Raw genomic sequence first — 18,777 nt, forward strand, 5'->3', positions numbered from 1 at the left:
AGCCACAAATTTGGAAATCCAAAATCAGCTCTATGACAACCAAAACTGGGCACAGCAGCAAATCTCTATATTCCTATCAAGCATCAGGTACTGGCCACTTCTGGAAGTCAGATACTAGGCTTGATGGATGATGCTTTAAAGCAAATCCTAAATTCATAGTAAGTTTCAGCAATATATTCTAAACAGTGGGGGTTGCAATAAAAATATTAAAGTGCACTAAAGCAGTAATACTATCAAAGGCTGCATGACGCTCTGTGTTGCTGTCTTTTTATAAAAAGGGATTTTTAAAATCTTTTTAGAAATGACACTTAATAAGCCTCTTCCCTGGACTAAGAAGCCATTTACCATGATTCGGTATCTTCTGCAAAGAACCAGGGGTTAAATTTTCAAAGGAGACTAGTGATTTGCGGGGAGAGATAGAGTACTGAGCACCCAGCTTGAGACACCAAGGATATGGTAAGCACCTGCCCTTTGAAAGCCAGGACCTTTTAAGGTATCCCATGTTGGGAACCCAAAAAACGGAAGCAGCTAAAATCAGTAGTTACTTTTGAAAATGTAGAGCTATATATATAAAACATGAATATACCTTTACGGTGAGAGGCTTTAAAAATGGAAAAGGACAACCCAGAACAATTCAATCCCTTCTGCTGAGTAGCCTTGTTGTATATCTAGATCATCTTTCCTCTGTGTTGCAATGCCTATTTCTTAATTGCTATGGTACCTTGTGAGAAGGCAAAGACCAACAGCCTGGTGAGATGTTTCTGGAAGGAATGCACTCTTTCCACTGTCTCTAGGGGAAACACCTTCATGACCAGGGGGTAAATGTTCCCCTCCATTACCTATGCTTGCAGAGGGGAGAAAAAGCCAGGGTGCTGGAGAGGGGGCGGACAACTCCCCTCTTGTGGAAGTCTCTCTAGCTCCACTCTCGATATGTGGTCAAGACTCTGTGGAAGGAGTTGATGGGACTTGGGAGCAGCTGCTTTACATGGCACGTGCCTTTCAAAGCCCTGTAGATACCAGACAGGTATGTGTGTAGGCATAAATACAGACAAAAGCAGCACTGCTCCAGAGCTGAGTGGGAGGCTGGGCATTGCCATGGAGAAGCAGCCCCTCTGTGCTGCCTTTACCCACAGACTGCCAACATCCTCAGGAGGTGACACACCCCTGCTGCTTCCCATGGGAGCCAACAAATCCCTCCCTCTTGCCATCAGCTTTCACTGGGAACTGCTAAGTCTAGTTCCTAGAGTTTTCTGGACCCTCTGTCAATCCTCCATGGGCCAGTGGAGCGGGGTGGAGTGTCCACGCTCCTATTTAGGTGGGAAAGCCAAATAGTGAGAGGTGTCTGTTCGTCCGCCCTAAGAACTCTCTCATGTGGGGCACTGCAGGGCTCAACTCTCTCCCCTGCCCCTCCTGTATAACATGTAGATGGAGCCAGTCGGAAGGTTAGTGGGATTTGTAGCTTGTGATGTCTTCGATCCACTAATGAGACCTCACACTAAATCCCCCCCTCTGCCAACCCCACTGATACTGGCTATCCATTGCAGGGCACCTCACGGCAGAAGGTTGGGAAAAGCAATCAGAGGAAGCAGCAGGGATGATGCAGGATGGAGGGAGGGCATCCAGCATTTGTGCTATTAAAAAGGCTTAGTGGGCCCGAAGCTGCTCTGAGGTACCCAGGTTGGTGCCGTGGCTAAGAGCACTTTGCTCCATCTGCCTTTGGTAAAAAAAAATGCAAGCTCCGATTCCAGATGGGGACCTCATTACATTTACCCACGCTTTCATCACCTCTCATCGACTGTAACCTGCTGTGCTTGGGGCTAGCCAGTGAAACCACTTAAAGGCTGAAGCAGGTTTGGGAACAGGCAGCATGAGAGATCACCTCTTTCCACATGCAATACGGCCACAGTTCATAACCATGGAGGGGTTCATGCTGGAGCTCCCTTCATTTCATTCAGAAGATGGTCCTGGAAGGGCTTTTCTACCCCGGAGTCAGCCAGATTGGTTAGACACTCAGGTACACAAGGGCCATCTTTCCTGTACATTTTGTGGAGAGGGGGCTGGAGTGGAGAAGAGTTGATAGATGCCTACTGGGAAGAGAAGGTTTGACTTTCACTTGAGCAGGAAGGTTAGCTTGGTGTATGGAACCTGAATTATATTGTGTAGGTCAGGCCACCCCCAGAGCCTTGGGGATCCTGATGCATTGAAATAAACAAACATCTACCCACCACCCACTACGGGGTTCACTTGAAATACATTGTTAAAGAAACCTGATTGATTTCGTAGAGGAGGAGTTCTAACTAGTGTGCTGTACTGCAGGTTGCCTAAGCTTTTCCATTGTTTTCAACTGGTCATAAATTTCTGAAATATATATAAAAATGACTAACTTCTCTGGTGCCAAAGTGGGTGAGGGCAGAAAGCTGAAATTTGGCAGACCCATGCCTCATTGAGTATGCAGCTTGGCTGGTGTCCAGTGAAATAAGCAGGAGCTCTCCCTAAATAGTGAGACTAAAACCAATATTTACAAATAATTTGATTTAGTTAAAAAAATTGAAAATAAGTAATGTAGTTTCCATAGAGACCTACTGTTTTAATTTGGGTTGACCGACCCAGTAGAAATTGTCTTGTGTTCATCATTTCAATTGTAATAAGTGACTTAAATAAGTGTCACACCATTTCTTTAGTCACTGCACACCATGCAGTCTGTGCACTGAGCTAAGGATCCTACAGAACAAATACTATGTGAGCAAGGTAATTAAAGAATATATTGTGATGCAACCTTAATGTTAAAAGAAAAGGAGTACTTGTGGCACCTTAAAGACTAACCAATTTATTTGAGCATAAGCTTTCGTGAGCTACAGCTCAGCTGTTGCTCAGGAAAGCTTATGCTCAAATAAATTGGTTAGTCTCTAAGGCGCCACAAGTACTCCTTTTCTTTTTGCGAATACAGACTAACACGGCTGTTACTCTGAAACCTTAATGTTGTCATTTCCTGACTTTGAAGTGCTTATCTTTGCATCCTTACCCTTCTCTCAATGCAATATTTTTGTGCAGAATACAGGATATCCAGACAGCCTGGTATAATAGTGCAATTTACCTTAAGAACATAAGAACATAAGATTGGCCATACTGGGTCAGACCAAGTATCCTGTCTGCCGACAATGGCCAATGCCAGGTGCCCCAGAGGGAGTGAACCTAACAGGTAATGATCAAGTGATCTCTCTCTTTCCATCCATCTCCACTCTCTGACAAACAGAGGCTAGGGACACCATTCCTTGCCCATCCTGGCTAATAGCCATTAATGGACTTAACCTCCATGAATTTATCCAGTTCTCTTTTAAACCCTGTTATAGTCCTAGCCTTCACAACCTCCTCAGGCAAGGAGTTCCACAGGTTGACTGTACGGTGAGTGAAGAAGAACTTCCTTTTATTTGTTTTAAACCTGCTACCCATTAATTTCATTTGGTGGCCCCTAGTTCTTATATTATGGGAACAAGTAAATAACTTTTCCTTATTCACTTTCTCCACACCACTCATGATTTTATATACCTCTATCATATCTCCCCTTAGTCTCCTCTTTTCCAAGTTGAAAAATCCTAGCCTCTTTAATCTCTCCACATTAAATTTCATTTGCCATTTTGCTGCCCAATCACTTAGTTTTGTGACATCTTTTTGAAGTTCTTCACAGTCTGCGTTGGTCTTAACTATCTTGAGCAGTTTAGTATCATCTGCAAACTTTGCCACCTCACTGTTTACCCCTTTCTCCAGATCATTTATGATAAGTTGAATAGGATTGGTCCTAGGACTGACCTTTGGGGAACACCACTAGTTACCCCTCTCCATTCTGAAAATTTATTCCTACCCTTTGTTCCCTGTCTTTTAACCAGTTCTCAATCCATGAAAGGATCTTCCCTCTTATCCCAGGACAACTTAATGTACGTAAGAGCCTTTGGTGAGGAACCTTGTCTAAGGGTTTCTGGAAATCTAAGTACACTATGTCCACATGTTTGTTGACTCCCTCAAAGAACGCTAATAGATTAGTAGGACATGATCTCACTTTACAGAAACCATGTTGACTTTTGCCCAACAATTTATGTTCTTCTATGTGTCTGACAATTTTATTCTTTACTATTGTTTCAACTAATTTGTCCGGTACTGACGTTAGACTTAACAGTCTGTAATTGTCAGGATCACCTCTAGAGCCCTTCTTAAATATTGGCGTTACATTAGCTATCTTCCAGTCATTGGGTACAGTAGCTAATTTAAAGGACAGGTTACAAACCATAATTAATAGTTCCGCAATTTCACATTTGAGTTCTTTCAGAACTCTTGGGTGAATGCCATCTGGTCCCAGTGACTTGTTACTGTTAAGTTTCTCAATTAATTCAAAAACCTCCTCTAGTGACACTTCAATCTGTGACAATTCCTCAGATTTGTCACCTACAAAAGACAGCTCAGGTTTTGGAATCTTCCTAACATCCTCAGCCATGAAGACTGAAGCAAAGAATTCATTTAGCTTCTCTGCGATGACTTTATCATCTTTAAGTGCTCCTTTTGTATCTCGATCGTCCAGGGGCTCCACTAGTTGTTTAGCAGGTTTCTTGCTTCTGATGTACTTAAAAAACATTTAGTTATTACCTTTTGAGTTTTTGGCTAGCTGTTCTTCAAACTCCTTTTTGGCTTTTCTTATTACATTTTTTCATTTAATTTGGCAGTGTTTATGCTCCTTTCTATTTACCTCACTAGGATCTGACTTCCACTTTTTTAAAGATGCCTTTTTATCTCTCACTGCTTCTTTTACATGGTTGTTAAGCCACAGTGGCTCTTTTTTAGTTCTTTTACTGTGTTTTTTAATTTATGGTATACATTTAAGTTGGGCCTCTATTATGGTGTCTTTGAAAAGTGTCCATGCAGCTTGTAGGGATTTCACTCTAGTCACTGTACCTTTCAATTTCTGTTTAACTCACCTCCTCATTTTTGCATGGTTCCCCTTTCTGAAAGTAAATGCCACAGTGTTGGGCTGTTGAGGTGTTCTTCCCACCACAGGAATGTTAAATGTTATTATATTATGGTCACTATTTCCAAGCGGTCCTGTTATAGTTACCTCTTGGACCAGATCCTGCAGTCCACTCAGGATTAAATCGAGAATTGCCTCTCCCCTTGTGGGTTCCTGTACCACCTGCTCCAAGAAGCAGTCACTTAAAGTATCGAGAAATTTTGTCTCTGCATTTTGTCCTGAGGTGACATGTACCCAGTCAATATGGGGATAATTGAAATCCCCCACTATTATTGAGCTCTTTATTTTGATAGCCTCTCTAATCTCCCTTAGCATTTCATCGTCACTATCACTGTCCTGGTCAGGTGGTCGATAATACATCCTTACTGTTATATTCTTATTATAGCACGGAATTACTATCCACAGAGATTCTATGGAGCATGTGGATTCATTTAAGATTTTTATTTCATTTGATTCTACATTTTCTTTCACATATAGTGTCACCCCACCCCCCACCACCTGTTCTGTCCTTCCGAAATATTTTGTACCCTGGAATGATTGTGTCCCATTGATTGTCCTCACTCCACCAGGTTTCTGTGATGCCTATTATATCAATATCCTCCTTTAACACGAGGCACTCTAGTTCACCATCTTATTATTTAGACTTCTAGCATTTGTGTACAAGCACTTTAAAAACTTGTCACTGTTTATTTGTCTGCCCTTTTCTGATGTGTCAGATTCTTTATGTGAATGTTTCTCATCTGATCTGGCCCATCCTTTATCCCTCTCCCCCTGACTAAAACCTAGAGAATCTCTATCAATAGACTCTCCTCTAAGAGAAGTCTCTGTCCGATCCACGTGCTCTTCTCCCTGCAGCAATCCGCTTTCCCCCATCTCTTAATTTAAAAACTGCTTGATTTAAAAACTAAGTTTAAAAACTACCTTGATTTAAGAAAAGCCTGTTGTTCGATTTCTCACAAGTAGTTTGTGAATATGATCCAAAATGTAGGCAGTACTAAAGAACAAAACAGACTGAACCCTTCCTTCCAACTGGCTAAGAGCTGGAGTCTCATTCCTTGGCTCTGCTTGAGCTCGGCTTTGCAGAAGACTGGGGGCATCCAAGGTGGCTTTACACAATGTTTTATCCTCTCCACACTCCTGAATCCATGGGCTACACACCTTCAACCATCCTCAGAGATACCTTAAATTCCGCCCAGCTGCCTACAGCCTCAAGAGACTGTTAATGGCAGTCAGGGAATGCCAAATTGCAACCAACCTCACAACCATTCTCCTGCCACCTTCCTCTACAACACCCAAGGATTGCCCAATACTTGGGAAATACTTAGTCATTATGTAAGCCATTGTTATACTCTCTTTTTACACTGCGGGAGTGATGGGAAAGGGCTGAAAAAGAGGCAAAGATCTGGCCCGAAGGCAGAAAATCCTTTTGGAAGAATAATTGGACTCCCACAGGGCTCAGTGGAAGAAACAATTTAACATATTAGTTATGGACTGAGAAATCTGAACTAACTCCATTGTCTCCGAACTCAGATGACACAAAGCTAGGAATCAGTGGAGACAGCAAAATTGCAGGAGGATTTAAATATGTTAAGGGACATGGCAGGGAGAAGAGCAGTTCCACATCAAGAAGCATGACGTGCATTATATCCTGGCCTTGAACACCAGTGACTGCACCTTTTACCTTTCGCTCCGTTTGGATAATCAGACTAAACTAGGCAGTTACAGTGTTTCTAGTCAACTGCATTTTCGGATTCTTCTGCTCCACAGCCAATGCAGTCAAATTTGGATTGAAGACACTGTCAGTACCCACATATGTTCAAGTTTTAAAAGAGTTTATAGAAATTTAAGATCTTTTCTCTAAATATTTCTATGCATAGGAGGGGAAAGTTGTTGGTTCTTTTTAACCCACATTTGGGACAAAATTAAACTCCCAAAGGAGAAGATATGTATTTCTTGGACATTAGCACTGGCCCATTATGCACAACATAAACAGCTTCTGTCTAAACATCAAGTTTCATTAATATTATTATTGAGAAAAGGGAAAATATTGGTAGTCACAACAGCCATATCCAGATGGATAAATCTAGAGTAAAACTATTAAAACTTGCTTGCTTTTAGCCTTCAAGCACCAGCTTTTGCTGTAGACCAGGATTCCACCTATACCTTTAATTGATATAGTAAGGGTGAAATCCCATCCCGTTGAAGTCAATAGCAAACCTCTCATTGAGTTTTACCATGGACTTCAAGGAGTCAGATTTCACCTGAAGTATTTGATCACTGATTAAGTAATCATCACGTTCTGCTTATTCTAGATTTTCTACCTGAAGGGTACCTTAAAATCCATCAATGAGAAAATGCTCCGTAATTAACTATAAGATTCTGTAGCTAATCCCAATTACAGATATTTACTTTTAATTTTAACTTTTAAGGAAAATTAGTTAATTGAAGTATTGGCTTGACATGAACATTAGTGTCTTCTCTTCATCCACAGAATACTTACAGAATGGGCTGAGTGGAAATATACATTTCCCCCACATCACTCTTCAAATAACTCTCAGTCCTGATGGCCTCAAGGGAAGGCAAGTTGATCTCTAGGACCCATTCATCATGATATAGACACCTATCTATTATTAAAGGAATTGAAACCAAAATTGTTCTATGGTCTAACATCTGCAGTTAACTTGCAACCTCTGCCAACCTGTACTGATCTGAACCAGTAACCCAGAGGTGTGTCCCTGTGTTCCATTACCAGTCTCATGAGCCATTCAGCACTCCATCATAATAATGCTATTACCCAAAGACTTTCACTGTTTCGCTAGGCATTGGTTTTATTGAAGCTTTAGTCAGAGTTTAAGCAAGGCCAATAGCTTCTTCTCCTGGTTACATAAGAACAGCCGTACTGGGTCAGACCAAAGGTCCATCTAGCCCAGTATCCTGTCTTCTGACAATGGCCAATGCCAGGTACCCCAGACAGAATGAACAGAACAGGTATCAAGTGATCCATCTCCTGTCACCATTCCCAGCTTCCGTCAAACAGAGGCTAGGGACACCACCCTTGCCCATCCTGGCTGATAGCCATTGATGGACCTATCCTTCATGAACTTATCTAGTTCTTTTTTAAACCCTGTTGTAGTCTTGGCCTTCACAACATCCTCTACAAAGAGTTCCACAAGTTGACTGTGTGTTGTGTGTGTAGAAATACTTCCTTTTGTTTATTTTAAACCTGCTGCCTATTAATTTCATTTGTTGACCCCTAGTTCTTGTATTCTGAGAAGGAGTAAATAACACTTCCTTATTTATTTACTTTCTCCACACCAGTCATGATTTTATAGACCTCAATCATATCCCTCCTTAGTCATCTCTTTTCCAAGCTGAAAAGTCCCAGTTTTATAAATCTCTCCTCATATGGAAGCCGTTCCATATCCCTAATAATTTTTGTTGCCCTTCTCTGAACCCTTTAGAATTCCAGTATGTCTTTTTTGAGATGGGGCGACCACACCTGCATGCAGTATTCAAGATGTGGGCACACCAAAGATTTATATACAGCCAATATGATATTTTCTATCTTATTAATTATCCCTTTCTTAATGATTCCCAACATTGTTAGCTTTTTTGATTGCCGCTGCACATTGAGTGCATGTTTTCAGAGAACTATCTACAATGACTCCAACATCTCTAACAGCTAATTTAGACCCCATCATTTTATATGTATAGTTGGGATTATGTTTCCAATGTGCATTACTTTGCATTTATCAACACTGAATTTCATCTGCCATTTTGTTGCCCAGTCATCCAGTTTTGTGAGATCCCTTTGTAGCTCTTCGCAGTCTGCTTTGGACTTAACTATCCTGCATGGTTTTGTATCATCTGCAAATTTTGCCACCTAACTGTTTACCCCTTTTTCCAAGTCATTTATGAATATGCTGAATAGTATTAGTCCCAGTGCTGACTCCTGGGGGACACCACTATTTACCTCTCTCCATTCTGAAAACTGACCAATTATTCCTACCCTTTGTTTCCTATATTTTAACCAGCTGCTGATCAATGAGATGACCTTCCCTCTTAATCCATGACAAATTTACTTTGCTTAAGAGCCTTTAGAGAGGGACTTTCTGAAAATCTAAGTACACTATATCCACTGGATCCCTCTTGTCCACATGCTTGTTGACCCCCTCAAAGAATTCTAGTAGATTGGTGAGGCATGATTTCCCTTTACAAAAACCATGTTGACTCTTCCCCAACAAATTATGTTCATCTATGTATCTGACAGTTCTATTCTTTACTATAGTTTCAACCAGTTTACCCAGTAATGAAGTCAGGCTCACTAGCCTGTAATTGCCAGGATCTCTTAGTACAGCTCAAGTAGCTTTTTCCCCCGCATCACAAGAGGCAAGTTTGGACTTTGAGGTGACTGCAAAATCTAGTCGGGGAAAAGGTGAAGGCCTGCTAGGCTAGCTATCCCAGGTACTAGAACCTTCCTAAGAAGCTGGGGTGGGGCGGGGCTGAGGATCATGACAGTAGATCTTCCTGGATAGCCTTTTAAAAATAAAGATTTTAAATACTTCAGAGTATTTAAATTGCATTGTAAACCCAGAGCAGTTCAGACATCTCTGTAATCATTCAAACTCACTCAGAGACCAGTTCTGACAGTTTGCAAGCTATAGCTCAAGAAAGAAGTGTCACTCCCTTACTAGGAGAAAGTGGCTCTCTCCTGTCCTTGCTATTACCCCATGAAGTCACTGTGACACATGGTAGCAGTTCATGGGTTTACAAGCGATCTGAAGAGTCCAGAGATCTTGATGACTGGCTTTGTTTTTCTAATAAGTAAAGTGGAAACAGGCTTGCATTGGATAAAATCACACGTTAAGGGCTGCAGGTGCTTCTTCACACAGCACAACATATTTCCCAGGAGACTCTGTGACAGCTTGCAGAAGCCAGAGTTATGTCAGACTACCATGTGTCTTTAGACAAATTGATTACCTTGATATATTCCAGCTAAATCTGCATTTTGTATCCTGAAACTGGATTACAGGCAGCACTGACTGTATGGAGAGGAGGACTAGCCAACATCATCCTGTAGGATTTCTTTTTGGGCTACAGATAATGGCCCAGAACATTAAGATCTCCATTTCAGTTCTGCCCAGATTCTAGGCTAAAAAAATATCTCACTCGGTCTCTAGTTCACTTTTACAATTTGGTTAGTCTCCCATTTTAATGCCCAGCTGCAAGCAAGAGTCTTCAGTGAAGAAGAAAGAGAAAAGTAAAATCTATGCAAAACAAAGTTCCCCAGTAAATAATGAACAAGTCACCTGAAAACAGAATATAGAAGAAAAGGTTTTCATAAGATTCCCAAGGCACCACCACACTGTGCTAGCAAACAGAAGCTTCACAACTTTACCATCCCAACTAAATATACCTCTCTGCTGCTTCAATAGCCACAACAGACAGCACCAGCTCAAACCTATGCACAGCCTTCTTCTCCATTCACTATATTTACATGCACTCCAACTATCCACTTTGCCACCTATTTAGATTGTTTTAAATTTGAGCAGTTTCTTAACCCTCTATGATACTACAGCACACAGCTATTTCCTTCACCTCACTTTCCCCTTTCTCCACTGACATTAATGCTAAAATTGCCATAGTAATTTATTCTCTTGAAGTTCTAGCTACCGTAACATTTTTACAACAAACCTATAGTACTACATTCTTAAAGTATAGCCACAGTCAGAATGACTATGTGACAGAACTCCAGATCCACCCAACACCTTCTCTCATCAATTTACAGAACACTGCTAACGTCCCTACAGCAGCCCTCCCTACTGTTTTTCCCAGCATGCCTTTCTGCAGCTGGCCCTTTAAATTTGGCAGCCTCAAACAGCTACAGCCCTAAAGAAACCATTTTCTAGTTAGCAGCTGTATATTTTTCTGTCACGGTTGGTAAGTACCTACTATGTTCTCCCTCCTCCTCCACTTTTTTTAATACTACTGAGGAGACAGTATTTTCTCTCACTACATTGGAATGATACCTTATTACTTAATGTATCTGTTCCTGGTGCATTTTTTGAGCCCTACATAGTTGTTTTACTGGCAAAAACAAGTGTATATTGATGGTTGGCATTGTGGAACCAAAAAAAGCTACAAGAAACAGTCTTGATTCTATTCTGTCTTGTGTATTATCAACAGAGGTACACGCGAAGTGCACAATCTGTATTACTGAGGATGATGTCTAGGGCATTACCCAGCTGAATTTTCAGATCCCAGGGCAAGCTTTGTAAGGCTGGAATTTAGAAACGCGAACATACAAACAGAGTCAATCAGATCTGGAAGTTAATGACAATGGATGAATAGGAAACCTAGATGTTCAGATGGTCCCTTCTAGCCATAAACTCTATGACTATATCCCTCCTCCATGTTATTTTCACATTCTTGGCACTTTGAGGGCCTGATCCAATTCCCAGTGAAGCCAATGAGACTCCTTTACTTCCGTGGGAGTTGGATTAGGCCTTGATGGGAGATTTAGGGTTCTTTGCCCTGCACTAGGGTACAGGGGGTAAGGATACTAGGTGGAATTGAGTGTGCTTGTATTTCTACTTAGCACTGAGGTGAGTAAAGCATAATAAGGTGTGTGCACTTCACTGTCATGTACGGGTGAGGTGGGCACAGCGTGGGTGAGAGGGGTGCACTCTAAGTGTGCAACTCGGCCTAGGGCACAATCTGAGTGTGCAACGCCGTCTCCTGGGGGTGAGAGGGGCTCAGCCTGAGTGCCCGAGGCGCTAGGCCGCCCTCCCCTGTGCAGGCCGAGGGGCCAGGGGCGCTGTGCACCGAGGGGCCTGTCGCCTTCTGGTGGCGAGCCGGGGAGGTGCCGTTGCCGTTAACAACCCGCGCTCGCCCAGAAGCCAGGGCTCGCGGGGCGCGCTCTCCTCCGGCAGCCGGGGCGCGGGCCGTACCTGCTGCCTGGGCCGGGCGAGCCCGGGCCGAGCTCTCCGCGCTGCGGGAAGGAGGCGGCGGCGCACTTCCCCCGCGGATCTTCGCCCCGCTGCGAGCGGGCGGGCAGGCTGGGCCCATCCGCCCCTGCCCGGGGCACCCGGCCCGCCACCCTCCCTGCAGCCGCGCAGCCCGGCGCGGCGAGCCGCAGAGGGGGGCTAGCCAGGGGGGAGGCGCACTGACGGCAGCGGTGTCAAGTACGGAGCGCCGGGTTACGTGCCGACGCCGGGCTGCCACGACTCGCCGTCTGCGGGGAGAGCCGAGCCGAGCGCCGGGGCTGTGCGTGCGCTGCGAGCGGCGGGCTCTGGCCGGGCCTGCTCTGCTGCTCCGCCGCAGCCAGCCGCCTTCCTGCCCCCGGCAGCTCCCGCGCGGGGCAGGTGCGCTCACCTGCCGCCGGGGCCAGCGCGCCGCAGCCCCGCGTCCCCTTCACCCGCTCCATGTGAACTTCGAGCCCCGGTAAGCCTGCGCCCGCCGCCCGGGGATGTCCGCCGCTTCCCGGGGCCGCTGTAGTAGTAATCTCTGGGTCGGGGCTGACTTTGGCTGCCACTGATTTGTTCGGCCCCCTCCCCCAGCGAAGCAGACACAACCCGGGGGGAATCGCAGATGGCACTTAGTGTATCAGCCCTATTGAAAATAATGATTATTAATAATAGACTAGAACATCAACAAGGCCAGCGGGCAAATAGTCTGAAAATAAAATGAGCCCATCACCCTGACATGTTGAATGTCTGCGGGTATAAAAGTGTAAAGCCCACACAGCTGTGGGTTTCCCCGCTTCCCCCCCCTCGCCCCCATCTAAATCTTGCGGTGTAACTAAAGGACATTAATTTGTTTTTCTTTAATCAGTTGCATGGCAGTCGGATGGTTCAGGATCTTATGAAGGCAAAGCCTTTTAGCAGCATCGGGCCCTGCATTTTCCTCCTCCTTCCCCCGAAAATTATAGTATTGCTTTATTGGGATGGGTGGGGGTGTCTTTTTTTGTTTGTTGTGAGGTCGTCATGTTTTAGGTGGGATTCTCTTCAGTCTCAGGAGTTTGGCTTTTAGAAATCAACTGTTCCCCACTTCCAGGGCTTCACTGTCAGAATTTTAAATATCGAACTCAGTTCTCTCCCCCAGGCCGCCAGAGGGACGGAAGTGCCTGGTTTTTTTGGGGGATTCTGATAGTCTCAAATATCCAAGGGTGCAGAGCCTTGTGTGGGTTCACTGAGCCTATATTTTATTTTATAGCAACCTATGGTGACTGTGGTTACTTCTCCTTATGGCTTCTTATCTTTCTCTTTATTCTTACAAACTGGATCATTTTCAGCTCTCTCTAGAGTGCATAGCAATTGATGTATTGATTTCGGGTATGAAAAAGAGTTGCTGATGATTCTAAAGTTCACCAGGGATCAGCAAATCCTTTTAAACAACTGTAAGATCTGAAGAAGAGTGTGGAGAATATAGCTGGGTGTATATCTGTCTTGTGAAAGATTCTGGTTCTACTCCATTCAGTGTACACCAGGGTTATGCTAAGAAGCAGGATTTGACTCTATTGTCTCTCAGTTTTGATGGTTTTTTTTTTTTAAGAATAAAACAAATTACTTAAGTACTTTTTTTGAGATTCAGTTGTTCTGTATTAACGTTTATTAAAGATTTCGCTCCTGTCCCATTCAGTCTACACCAAGGTAGAGCAGATATCATGAATTGAATCCATTTGTCTCAGTTTTTAAAATCTAATTTACTATATCTGTTCTCAGTCTGGGATTCTTGTGTTCTGTGTTTTTTATCAAAATGTATTAATTAGTATTAAAGCAATTACATAAGAAAAATATTGTTAAATTGTAGCTTGCTCATTCTTTCACAGTTTACTTTTTGTGATTTTTAAATGTTACAAACAATATATTGTTAAATGATAAAATAGCTACAAGATTAATTATTAGTAAAAGCATGATTCATGTTGAAGTAGTACAAATTAAATGCTAGAGTGTTTCTGAATTTGAATAAGGTGGATGTGACATTATTTCGTCACTGTATTCCCTCACAGAGGGACTGGTAGAAACTAGAGATAATGGAAACATTCTGGCTTTAAGCTTTCTTGAATATTCTGTAGATGTTTCAAAGTAGCAGTTGTTGGTTTGATGCACTTATATTAAATTGTCTTTTTGACTTCAGAACTTCCATCATTTTCACATTCAGAGAGAATTGGAGTGTAAAGTTTTGCGATCTGTGTTTTCAGTGAAACTTGTTCAGTTTCTCAGGAAAAAAAACAGCCTTTAAAAGAAGTTCACCTGATCCATTCATGCAACTTCTTAACAGCAGTTGTCTTGCAAGTTAATTTTAATCAGGCTAATTAAACGAAATATATTGATTAAAAACAAAATATTAAATATTTTCCCAAACATGTTAATACATTTTAACGAAAACGCTTGTATTGAGCTTTTTTAAAATTTGGTGTTAGTGTTGGACACATTTTCAATTATTTTTCGTTTTCCCTTCATTTTCTCTTCTCTATTAATTATTGCTTACATCTAAGAATTTGTTTGGAACATACACAGATTAGTTTTTGTACTCCCTACATTTGATTTGCTGATTAGTTGTCTCCCACAGCTGTCGTGTAAATAGGATATTTTGTACTTAAATTTTATAAATTTCGATTCGAATCTTTAACAATGGCTGCTATATCTTTCTGAAGTTTAAATAAAAAACATTTTTCCTTGCAAAAACTCGATCAACAGTCATGAAAACGGTCATTCTTTAAAAATTGTCACGATCGGAAACCTAAGGGCAAAACAGCAAATTTTAAAAACGTCACTTTGGAATTAAAATGAATCCGTTCCGTTTCTGTAGTCTGGATTCCGGTGAACTAACTTCCAAATAGTTTAGAGGGTTTAGATCGCTTTGTGATATTCCTGGTGAGATTAGTTTTAAAAGTACAAAAGATGGAAATAAAAATGGTTTCAAAAGTTCAGAATTATGTTTCTTAAAATCTGGTTGTTTAGACTGGCAGATGGATGTTTTCAGTTTGTAATTCGAAGGCGCATTTAAATGTCTTGTCTAAAACCTATGAGGATAAATCTGGTTTCTAGAAGCTGGTTAGATGCTATAATTTAAGATAATTGTTCGATACAATTTTGCTTTTCCAACAGATCTAAAAACTAAAATTTTCGTTTCAAATTAGTCAAACTCTTTAAATTGACCTGGTGCTGTGCGTATCCCTTTTTCCAGGCTGTCCCCCACAGCTAACAAGCCGTAAGTACTGGTGTCGAACTGCTTTTCGAATGTTTCTCCTCTAATTCGGTGTGTTTATAGGAGAGTACAAGGGGAAAGACATAATTGAAATCTTGCTTTTAAAATTTGTCTCTGTAGCTGTGCATTGACCATACCTGGGGGGGAAGAGAATGTAACAATGGTACATTTCCTTCACAGACGAACAAAACGGGAATAGTAAAGAGAAGCTCAAATTCCGGTGTAGGTAGTGGGGTGGGCTGCAGATGCTGCAGACACATGAGAGGGCACTGGCTGGCTATTAAGGATTCCCTTGCTAGGTTAGATCACTTACCACAGAGGAAAATATCTTTTTTATTAATTGTGCATTTCCCCTTTATCTCTTTTACCGAGCATAAATATTTGGGTTCGGATTTAGCCCTTAAAAAGCAAATCTTGTTCAGGTCCTCGGTTAGAATGATGGGACGTGGCAAGCGATCCCGATCCTTGGTTTTCTCTTCTAATGCTTTCCCTTAGCAAATGAAGTCGCTGTAGAAGTGGAGGACACCGAGGGGCGCGTGAATGCCCCGCTAGAAGGAGTGTGCAGGGCGTTCCTTGGGAAGCCGACCGACTCTAGACATCCCCTGGAGCTTCCCCTCCTTCCGCAGACCTCTCGCCGCCTTGGGAAGAAGCTGGGGAGAGGTTTTAGAAAGCAGGGTTTGGTCTGGGTCAGGACGGCTTGTGAACACCAAGTCCTGGGGAGCTGGACTTTGGGGTTGGATCTGTCACAGAGTTCAGGGGGGTCACATCGAATAATGCCCCCCCCCGCCAGCGCCACTCCGGTTTGACTTTTTCTCCTGCCTCCTTAGCCCCAGTCGCCACCCCCTGCCAGTGTCAGAACTAATGCCACTCTCTGTACGTTTCCTGCTGCCCCTGGACTCGGAATTTTGCTTCGGGTAGCCGAGCTAACACGGCTGGTCAGGCGAGAGCCTGTTCCTTCTGGGGGTGGGTGCTCTGGGAGCTACAGCAAGGGAAAGGGAGCCCCGATCGGCTTGGGAGCAGTAGCCAGACTGCCTGCCCCGCCGAGGGGCTCTGGGCGGGAGGAGGATGGGCCATGGGGATGAGGCAGTGGACCCAAGGGGAAGAGGGTGGGAGTGGGGGGAGGATGAGCCATTGGAGCAGGGGCAGCGGGTGCTGGCGAGGGGCGATCAAGGGCAGAGCAGCGGGGTAAGGAGCTGTCCCTGCGGAGCCCCCTGGGCGTGGGGCGGCCGCTCTAGCCCGCTCGAGGGCAGTGCCCGGCTCTGGGGGTGGTGCGAGGAGGGGGCTCTGGAGAAGGCGCCCTGAGCCGGGCTCTTGCCTCTACCGCGCCAGTTCCACGCAGCTGCCTTGGGTTCCTTGGTACAGCGAAATGTTCCCTCCCCCCCCCGCGCCCTGCTGGGGACCCCGCTCGCCCTCACTGCAGCCAGTTTGGTCCGTCGGGTCCCAGCGGGGAGGTCCCCCGATGCCCCGCCAGCCTTGCCGGGCAGACCGGTGCGTGCGAGGGGCGGAGGGGCGCGTCGGACGGGAGTGACATCTGTGGCCGGACAGGTAAAGTCCCTAGGTCCGGGCACCCCTTCCCTTGCCCGGCTGAGGGCGGCGGGAGGGCAGGGCTGCTGGGCACACCCAGCGCTTGGCAATGCAACTGGAGCTTGGCTAAAATCGGCTAAGGCCATGACTGAGGCTCTGGGTGTCCCCAGGGGCTCCGCGAGCTCTGTTCTGAGGCCAGGGGAATCTTCCCTTCCCCCCGCTCGGGCCCCCTCACACCCTAGGCCAAGGACGCTTTCATCCGCTTTCCTGTCCTCCCAACCCCGCCGTCCAGGAAGCCCCTTCCCAGGTCGCCCTGCACACAACACTGTGCCTGCTGCGTCCTCGCCAGGCCCGCGGGCCGCTTTGCAGGGGGGCAGCGGGGTGACCTGCTAGCTCTTTTCTTTTTCAAGGGGACAGCAGCCAGACTGCCTGCTGACTTTTTCAAGTCCGTCCCCCCCACCCCACAGCTGAGCCTCCTGGGGGGTGTTTCAAGCCTGCTGATTCCTCAGATCGGAGTCAGCCCTAGCCAGCCTGGGAAATTTCCCTGGAAATGCCGGGCATATTTACGCGATGAATTTTCTTCCCTCCTTTGGGACCCTCCCTTCTGATTTCTCATCTGTGGCTGTCTGGGGCCTGACACTGAGTCACTTCTCTCTCAAACCCCGAATAACTGCCACTTCCAGAGCGGGGTGTCTATTCAGACCTGCCCCGGGAGCTCGGTCCCGAATCTGAGAGGAGATGAAGCTCCCAGGCAGGTTCCTTTTCCTGGATCCCTGCAGCCGTGGGGAGAAGGGGCTGGGGGAACAGTCACTTTTATAATTCAACTCAATATGTATTTAACCCTCTCCAAACAAAGGTTAGAAATGAGTTAATAGAAACCACAGTTCCAGCCCCGTTCTGATCTGTGCTACTGTGCGGTTGTGTATGTGGGTGTCTGCTTTTGCAGGGGGTTAGCGTGTGGTATTTAGTGTTGGGGGCGGGGGGTTCTGCAATGAATGGAAAAACTGGATCATCTCAAAAGGTCACAGCAGATCTAATGTGCAGGGATAATTTAGCAATGTCTTTCCACTCTGGGCGAATGCGTTTGGTTCCATCACCGGAGTAGTATACCTTCAGAAAACACAGGGACGGTTATTTTGGTACATGATGTTATCCAGGGGACCCGCAGGGCCAGCTATTGTGCATTTTCTCGCCATGATCGTTATGCCAGGGCTTGAGCACCGTGTTGAGATACTGTGCTCTCCCCCTGTCATGCTAGGAATAGCCCAGCTTCTCCTGTTACCTGAGCAAACTTATCTGAAGGTAACTGTCCTCCTGGTCGTTCATTGCATTTTACAGGGCTCTGCCAACGAGTGGCATTGCCGTCATTTTTAAAGGCCGCTTTTAAAGCTCGAGGACGAGGCGGCTTGCAATGATTTATGTGGAGTTATTTTTAAAGGCAGCTTTTAAAAACTAGAGGACGAGGCGGCTTGTGGGGATTGATCTGCAGTCCCTGCCCCTTCTTTCACTTGCGCCAAAGCTCGGGGGGCGAGCTGGCCACGATCCTGCTGTGTTTTGGGGTGGGATGGGGGAGACTTTTAACTGTGTTCCCTTCTTCGGGGAAGGGGCCCGAGCTGCTGGAGCTGCGTGCCCCGGGGGAGCAGGCTGGGGCTGGTGTGCAAGCGCCGGGAGGGGGGCCGGCTGGGGATGCAGCGGAGCCCTGCGCGCGCGGGGGGCGGGGCCGGGGGCAGCGCGCCGTGGAGGAGGGGAAGGGGGGGGCCGGTCTGTCTGTCTGTCCGTCCGGCGCGGCGCTGCCTCCTGTACAGTAGGGCGCCCCGTACTGTACGCCTCTCTCTGCCGTGTTACCCGCTCTCTCCTCTCTCTCCCGCAGATCTCGCGAGAGCGGCCGGCTGGTGGCTGTGGGGGTTGCAGCAGCGGCGGCGGCGGCGGCGGGCGGAGCAGGGAAGCGGCAGGCGGAGGCGGCAGCGGACGGGCGGCCGGGCGCAGGGCGGGCAGCATCATGGCGGACAGAGACAGTGGCAGCGAGC

The 18,777-nt window shown here is 45.5% G+C and overlaps 1 protein-coding gene across 17 annotated transcripts in view; it reads left to right on the forward strand.

Annotated features, from left to right (window-relative positions):
• The first annotated feature begins 11,887 nt into the window (after positions 1-11,887).
• The window catches only part of PURA (purine rich element binding protein A), a 29,894-nt gene continuing 23,004 nt past the window's right edge, over positions 11,888-18,777 (forward strand). For 16 of the 17 annotated variants that reach the window (XR_006292591.1, XR_006292595.1, XR_006292596.1 and 13 more), the window contains exons 1-2: positions 12,229-12,457; positions 18,621-18,777. The exon at positions 18,621-18,777 is cut by the window's right edge. Coding sequence is in view for 1 of the 17 variants with exons in the window: in XM_037906159.2 (XP_037762087.1) it covers positions 18,750-18,777 (28 nt within the window). In the remaining 16 variants the exon portion in view is untranslated. Of the gene's footprint in view, positions 12,458-18,620 lie in introns of all 17 variants that reach the window. The other variant, XR_006292601.1, reaches the window with a different exon arrangement.

The sequence above is a fragment of the Chelonia mydas genome, chromosome 8, assembly GCF_015237465.2.
Source record: "Chelonia mydas isolate rCheMyd1 chromosome 8, rCheMyd1.pri.v2, whole genome shotgun sequence".
In the NCBI taxonomy this organism is placed as follows: domain Eukaryota; kingdom Metazoa; phylum Chordata; order Testudines; family Cheloniidae; genus Chelonia; species Chelonia mydas.